Source organism: Colobus angolensis, unplaced genomic scaffold, assembly GCF_000951035.1.
Source record: "Colobus angolensis palliatus isolate OR3802 unplaced genomic scaffold, Cang.pa_1.0 Scaffold176, whole genome shotgun sequence".
NCBI lineage: Eukaryota > Metazoa > Chordata > Mammalia > Primates > Cercopithecidae > Colobus > Colobus angolensis.
In genome coordinates this window covers 3,779,056-3,787,082 of record NW_012114888.1, presented here as the reverse complement: position 1 = coordinate 3,787,082, position 8,027 = coordinate 3,779,056, and the positions used below count along the sequence as shown (strand labels likewise).

Genomic DNA, 8,027 nt, shown 5'->3' with positions numbered 1-8,027 from the left:
GACGAGATCTCGCTATGTTGCCCAGGCTGGTCTCGAACTCCTGGCTCAAGCGATCCTCCCGCCTGGCCTACCAAGCTGCTGGGATTACAGGCATGTGTCACCACACCTGGCTGATTTTTGTATTTTTAGTAGAAATGAGGTTTCACCATGCTGGCCAGGCTGGTCTTGAACTCCTGGCCTGAAGCGATCCGCCCACCTTGGCCTCCCAAAGTGCTGTGATCCACCACCATGCCAGGCCACAATTTATGAAATTAATGGACAAGGGGAGAAAAAAAGCACAGGATTTTGAAGTTTAATACTTATTTATGGTCAATCTTAGCAAACAAAGATTAGATAATTTTCTTGATTTATTAAAGGATACATTCTAAAAACTTACTGCATGCATCATACTTAATGGAGAAACTTTAGACACATTCCCTTTTATTCCTCTCCATTCTTTCTACTGTCTCAACTGCCATGTGCTGAGACACAGAAGGGGCTGCCTGTCAGCCCTAGATTAATTGCTCTTCTGCAGACTGCCTTTGTAGGAAAGAAAAGTAAACTATCTTGTCTAAGCCATTATTCTTTGGATTTTCTGCCATAACTAGCCAAAGTAAATCTTAATTTGTGCACCCAGTATCACTTATACTATTTAATATGGTACTAAAAGTCCTGGACAATGCTATAAATGAAGAAAAATAAATAAGTGACAGGATAGATTTGCATACAATATGACCAACTACTTAGAAAGAACATCAGAATCAACAATGAAGTATTAGAAATAACAAGGGCATACAGCAGGGGTAACTTACAGAAATCAACAGCTTTCCTCTACCCCAGCAAATACCAGCATGAAAAATATTTTTCAAAAAATAAGATAACGGCCTGTAATCCCAGAACTTTGGGAGGCCAAGGTGGGTGGATTGCTGGAGCTCAGGAGTTCAAGATCAGCCTTGGCAACATGGTAAACTCTGTCTCTACAAAAAATTAGCTGGGCGTGGTGGCGCGTGCCTACAGTCCTAGCTACTTGGAAGGCTGAGGTAGGAAGATCACCTGAGCCTGTGGAGGTCGCCACTGCACTCCAGCCTGGGTGACAGAGCAAGACCAAGTCTCAAGAAAAAGAAAAAGATAATGAAAGTGACTGAAGTACCTAGGGATTACTTTAAAAAAGAATACATAAGACTTGTATTTCTATTTATGAAAATGAAAGCTTTTTATGCTCTTCATATAAATTTCAAAATATTCTCTACACAGGTCTTAGATGAGATGACTACTTACAAAGATAATTTTCCCCAAATTAATAGAGAAATTCAGTGCAATATCTATCAAAATTCTTGTTGTTGAGGGACTTTGATAACTTTTGATATAGAATAAAGCCCCACGAATGATTAAATCAACTTTGAAAAATAAATGCAAAGGAGCTATTAAGACATTCTATAAAGCCATAATAATAAAAACAGTAAGGTGCTGGTACAAGAATGTGTAAATAGACCAGCGGAACAAATTACATCGCTCAAGACGAATCCATGTACATGAGGGAACCTGAAATCAGATGCGGTACCACAGATCAATAAAGAAAGAATGGACTACTTAGGAGGTGGTACTGGAAAAACTGCCTACTATATGGAAGAAAATAAAATCGGAGCTTACCTTATGCCATATTCAAGAGTGGAATCTAGATGGATTAAAGATCTGAATGCAAAAGGTAAAAACTATACATTAGGCCGGGCACGGTGGCCCACGCCTGTAATCCCAGCACTTTGGGAGGCCAAGGCGGGCGGATCAAGAGGTCAGGAGATCAAGACCATCCTGGCTAACATGGTGAAACTCTGTCTCTAATAAAAATACAAAAAACTAGCCGGGCGTGGTGGCTGGTGCCTGTAGTCCCAGCTACTCGGGAGGCTGAGGCCTGTAGTCCCAGCTACTCGGGAGGCTCCCTGGCGTGAACCCGGGAGGCGGAGTTTGCAGTGAGCTGAGATCGTGCCACTGCACTCCAGCCTGGGTGACAGAGCGAGACCCCATCTCAAAAAACAAACAAACAAAAGCAACTATACATTAAAAGATAAGGCAAAAAAGGTGATGTTGGGCAAGGCGTGGTGGCTCACGCCTGTAATCCCAACACTTTGGGAGGCCGAGGCAGGTGGATCACCTGAGGTCAGGAGTTCAAGACCAGCCTGACCAACATGGAGAAACCCCATCTCTACTAAAAATACAAATTAGCTGGGCGTGGTAGTGCATGCCTGTAATCCCAGCTACTTGGGAGGCTGAGGCAGGAGAATCTCTTGAACCCAGGAGGTGGAGGTTGTGGTGAGCTGAGATTGTGTCATTGCACTCCAGCCTGGGCAACAAGAGTGAAACTTTGTCTCCGGGAAAAAAAAAAAGAAAAAAAAAGTGATGTCAGCACATCAAAATTAACAACAGGCATCTACTCTTGGGGGAATTACTAAGTAAAATGCAGTAGACATGCCCCATGATGTCCTTGCCAGCAATTGGAAACAAAGCAGTAACATACACATGGCAATACAGACAGATGTTAAAAATACAGCACTGTGCTGGGTGCAGTGGCTCATGCCCGTAATCTCAGCACTTTGGGAGGATCACGTGAGGTCGAGAGTTTGAGACCAGCCTGACCAACATGGAGAAACCCCATCTCTACTAAATATACAAAATTAGTCGGGCATGGTGGCGCATGCCTGTAATCCCAGCTGCTTGGGAAGCTGAGGCAGGAGAATTACTTGAACCTCGGAGGCAGAGATTGCGGTGAGCCGAGATTGTGCCATTACACTCCAGCCTGGGCAACAAGAGCGAAACTCCGTCTCAAAACAAACAAACAACAACAAAAAAAAAACAGCACTGTTGGCCAGTTACAGTGGCTCATGCCTTTAATCCCAGCACTCTGGGAGGCCAAGGCAGGAGAATTGCCTGAGCCCAGGAGTTTGAGACCAGCCTGGGCAACACAGAGATACCCTGTCTCAAAACAAAAAACAAAAAACAAAAAAAACTCCCACTCTAAGTAATACAAAGTTCAGGAAACAAAATGAAGACTGTGGCACTATGCCATGTGTATCAACTGAAAACACAGTCTCTCAAAACAACACTTCATATTTCCATTTTCTATCAAAATGTATCTATATGATACATTTACAGATACATGTATCTATATGATACATTTGTATATGTATGTATATTATATGATACATGTATCTATGATACATTTACAGATACATGTATATGTATCTGTACATGTATATGTAAACAAACAGATACATGTTTGTTTTTTGAGATGTATTTACAGATACATGTATACAGATACATAGATACATGTATCCTATAGGATACATGTATCTATGATACATGTATCTATAGGATACATGTATCTATAGGATACATGTATCTATGATACATGTATCTATAGGATACATGTATCTATGATACATTTACAGATATGTGTATCTATATGATACATTTGTATATGTATGTATATTTAATGACACATGTATCTGATACATTTATATGAAAACAATGTATATAATAAATCTGATACATTTTCTATGATATGTATCATAGAAGGATACATATGAAACACACAGAGCAGCTGCCCACAGAGGTGGGAATTGGGAATAAAATGAAAAAATAAACGTGGCAAGAAGAAGCCTTGTGCTGACCTATGACAGAAACCTACCTTGAACTGGAAAGTATGATGAATTCAAACCTCTGCACTTGAGGCCTTTTAAAAGTCAATGGATTTACTTGGTACTAAAGTTTGAACAAAGTATGTATGTCAGCTACTCAAATTCAGAAATGGCCACAGAGCACTTCTAGTGAATACCAACCAAAATCAAATGTCTTTCAAAAAACATTTCTAATGAAAGCCAAGACTGAATAACACTAGGTGATGACCTTATCTCAAATTTGGGCTCATTTTTCAGAAAACAAAATATTACAATTCTACGTTTTTAAAAGGGGTGGTGGTAGAGGAAACCCTTTGTAAGACATTTTAAAAATTATTTTCTCTTTTTATGAAGCTATTGACTCTTGAATCTTAATAGAGGCTTTCTGGGAGAGTTAGGTCTGCTTTTCTAGGCAATCTTCAAGTGTCATGGCTGGGTCACCTGCCTCGGAATCACCTGGATGGCAAGGGATCACTGAATTTTACTCAGAATTTCTGTATTTTACCCAGTGTTCCAGCTATTCCTTGTTCATAGCAGAGCTGAAGAAATAACTGTCTGAGAGTATCCATTCCAAGCAAGTATCATGCCAACTGTAGCCCATACTGTCCCTGGAATCTCCCACTATCTAACCTGACTTGTCCCCTAGTGGTACTGGGCAAATCCTGACTCTGATGGTGCCATTCCCACCCATCCCTCACACCCCAGGCTATAGCCCCAACCTCAACCTCCCACCTGTTAACTGCATAGCCTCGCTGCGACACGATGAGTACTCAGAAGGATGCAATCTCATGTCTCATTCATCACTGCACTCTCAGAGCCTAGCACAAGTCCTGGCTCACAACAGGTGCCAAATACCTGTCTGCTGAAAAGAAACTCCTCATCTGCTATTGCTGTTTCCTCTACCCAGAAGCCCCATCCTAGCACCTTCTTGGATCAATTCTCACATAGAGGCAAGCCTAGGCTGTTTGGGAGGCTGGGAACGGATAACTCACCGTCTTTCGTACTCCATGTCCTGATAGGGCCTTCGGGGGCTGCTGGGGCCCCTCCTCAGCCGCTGGCTCCGTTTCACTTCCCAGCCACCCCTGCTGCTGCTACCATGATCTGCCAGCCTGGGTGATGTTTCCTGCAGGGACTCTGCAGAGAATGGAGGGAAAAAAGGGGTCAAAACAGTTGGGACAGAGAAGGCCTCCTTGAGAAACCCTCGTTGTCAAGGCTCTTTGCCGCCCCTTAGCCCAGGGACATTGTCTTCTAGCTCCCAGCACTCCTGTGCATCATAGTGTGAAGGTAGCCCCTACTTGGCCTGCTCCTCCCTTTCCCCGCAAACATGAGGCTAGAGCCCACTGCCCTAGAAAACAGCAAAGACTTCAGCAGACAGGGGGCATCTTGCAGAGAGACCTGGCGGGGCCACCCACGGTGTGATCAGGGCTTTGCCACCTAAGACAGGTAGACAAATTCAATCCTGGGGCTGCATCCCAGGGTGGCGGTACGGACACTCTCAGGGCTGAAAGTCTTGCCTGAGATTCAGCACATCAGGCAAGACTTCACAACAATGGGGGCCCCAGGCACCCACCAGGCTCCTTCCATGGGCCCCAAGGGACCATCTCATCCTTCCAACAAGCTGCTGGCTGTCCCCTATAAGGCAGCAAAAGATCATGAAATGTTCTTGAGGGTGTGTATGAAGGGGCTAACTTGGCAATGAGACAGCTGCTACCTCCCTGGGCTCCTGGCCAACACAGCCTTGGCCCTCACACAGCAACTGGCTCAGCCCTGAGTGAGCCCTGTCTCTTATGTGCAGCCAGGTCCCAAGGTGGTTCCCTCCCCAGGGCTCAAGCCCGTTTTCCAGAGGCAAAAGGGGCCCTTTTGCAGGCTGTTCTGAACCACTGTGCTCTTCTACTGGGATGGAGCAGCAGCTACTTCATCCAACCCTCAGGGCTGTGGTGAGAACTCAAGGAGTCCTGAGAACCCTGTGACCCAGCCAGAGGTCAGGATGAATCCCACATCTTCAGGCCCCACCCTCTGAACAGGAATCAGGTAAAGCCAGGCAAAAATAGCACCTGCCCAACACTAGGTTGCTGCCACACCTTTGCTCTATGCGCGTACACACACACACACACAGACACACACTCCAACTTTCTCTTCCTCCTCAAGCCACAGGGAACCCGAATTACCTGCTCCCAGGTGGGCAACAGTTAGAATCACACCAGAGGCACTGGCAGCTGAGAGCACAAAAACCCTCAAGAGACTCTGGCAAAGGGGCCAGAGTCACACAGTAACATCCACCACAGCCAAGGGCCAGTCACAGACATGAGCCCCAAATAACTAGGGGCCCACATCACAGAAGGAACCCACAGTAAGGACCACAATTACACACTGGGTCCCCTTTCCACGGATGAGCGTCACTCTCACAAACTCCCCAAAAGAAGGGGCAATGAGTCACACACACATTCCCTGCATCCCCCTCCCCACCCAGTAAGTGGGTTAGGGTCAATCACAAGACAGTCGTCCCCCAAGCCCCGCCCCATGGATAAGGATCAGAGTCACAGACACACCCCTCAAAGGGTAAAGACCAGAGTCACATCCTCCCTCCGATCCCCCAGGAATAGGGACCAGAACCACAGAACATTTCCCAATGGATCGATAAACACCAGAGTAACACAGAGCAGCATCCCCTCTCCTATGCACAAGTCGCAGACAACCGCTTCTCCACTGATAAACTTCGGTGTAGCCGACACAGTGATCCACAGTAGCCCACTCCCATCCGTCCCTCCCTTCCCCCAACCCGCACGCACCCATCCCATGTCCCAGTCGCGCACGCGCCTTTGCTCACACCAAAAAAAAAAAAAAAAAAAAAAAAAACCACCAAAAAAAAAAACAAAAACCCTCCCGGGTAGAGACATTGCACGAACCCCTCCGTTCCGCGCATCCCCCCGACCCGAAGTCCGCCCTCGCGCCTCCTCTACGTCCCCGCCCCGGGCCCCTTACCTCCGCCCCCACGACCAGCGTCGACGCTCACCTTCTCGGCCCGGGCTGTCAAGGGAGGGCTCCCAGACATCACCTCGGCCCGCCGCCACCTCCTCCAACTCTCCCAGCTCAGCTGGAGCCGGAGCGCGCAACTACCAAGTCCGAGCCTGCAGGCAGATCGGGGGGAGGGGAGAAGCGCCAAGCGCGCTGCCCTCCCAAGGAAACTCACTGCCGCCTACTCCCAGCCGGCCAGTCACCAGCTCAAAATGGCGACGACGAGAAGGGAGTCGGCGCTCCGACCACCATCCACCTACTAAGGAAGCGCGCTCTGGCCAGCCCCGGCGATTGGTCACCGCCCGCCAGGGGACAGCCCTGGCCTCCTCTGATTGGCAAGCGCTGGCCACCTCCCGACACCTCCCTACACCCGTGCGAACGCTGCCCTAGTGGAGAAAAGGAGTAGCTATTGGCCAATCCGGCAGGGCCCGCTTTTTAGAAGCTTGATTTCCTTTGAAGATGAAAGACTAGCGGAAGCTCCACCTCTTTCCCCAAAGGGCGAGGGAGCTCTGGGCGATTGGCTGGGAACTATATCCTACCCAATGTCCCCGATTTCTTCCTATCCAGGAAATGAGCAGATCCATCAATAAGAAATTTCTCAGCCTGGCCGAAAGGGGGAGAGAACGGTTGGCCCCACGAAGCCACGACAACTGGAGGCAAAGACGGTTGCTCAACGCCCCGCCTCACTGGAAAACAAAATCAGATCTGGGACCTATATAGCGTGGCGGAGGGGGAGCGATAATTGTCGCGCTCTCACCTACTGCAGCTGCGCACAGTCGCATTTCCGTCCCCGCCCCTCAGACCCTGCAGCACCATCTGTCATGGCGGCTGGGCTGTTTGGTTTGGGCGCTCGCCGTCTTTTGGCGGCAGCGGCAACGCGAGGGCTCCCGACCGCCCGCGTCCGCTGGGAATCTAGCTTCTCCAGGACTGTGATCGCCCCGTCCGCTGTCGCGGGAAAGCGGGCCCCAGAACCGACCACACCGTGGCAAGAGGACCCAGAACCCGAAGACGAAAACTTTTATGAGACGGTAAGAGGCGGGGGGGTGGGGGAGACGGAACCCTGAAGGGGTCAATCCGGGATCGGCAGGTGGGGCGCTGTAGAGGACGTTCTTAGGCAGTAGAGGCCTGCGCGGCCGGCGAAAGCCTAGAAGACTTGGGAATTTTGCCTACCTTGTGTTCCTCCTTTATCTGTCGATATCCGTGTTCCAGGGCCAGAGGCAGGACTGGTTTTATTTTGCAGACAGAAATCACGCCTCAAGTGGACAGCGCTCAAAACGCATTAGAAGCAGTATAGTAAAACAACGATAATACTAAACACCGATATGGCACTTGCTCGTTGCTGTCTGTGTTCTTTTTTTTTTT

General features: G+C 48.1%; 2 protein-coding genes across 7 annotated transcripts in view; one reads left to right on the top strand and one right to left on the bottom strand.

Annotated features, from left to right (window-relative positions):
- Nucleotides 1-7,263, bottom strand: part of RBM10 (RNA binding motif protein 10) — a 42,845-nt gene extending 35,582 nt beyond the window's left edge. For 4 of the 5 annotated variants that reach the window (XM_011938698.1, XM_011938699.1, XM_011938700.1 and 1 more), the window contains exons 1-2: nt 6,664-7,256; nt 4,643-4,784 (exon numbers count right to left, since the gene is read on the bottom strand). In XM_011938698.1, the coding sequence (XP_011794088.1) occupies nt 4,643-4,659 (17 nt within the window). In that variant the 5' untranslated portion in view covers nt 4,660-4,784; nt 6,664-7,256. Of the gene's footprint in view, nt 1-4,642; nt 4,785-6,632 lie in introns of all 5 variants that reach the window. The other variant, XM_011938697.1, reaches the window with a different exon arrangement.
- Nucleotides 6,902-8,027, top strand: part of NDUFB11 (NADH dehydrogenase (ubiquinone) 1 beta subcomplex, 11, 17.3kDa) — a 3,970-nt gene continuing 2,844 nt past the window's right edge. For both annotated transcript variants that reach the window (XM_011938703.1, XM_011938702.1), the window contains exon 1: nt 6,902-7,693. In XM_011938703.1, coding sequence (XP_011794093.1) covers nt 7,487-7,693 — 207 coding nt within the window. In that variant the 5' untranslated portion in view covers nt 6,902-7,486. The remainder of the gene's footprint in view (nt 7,694-8,027) is intronic.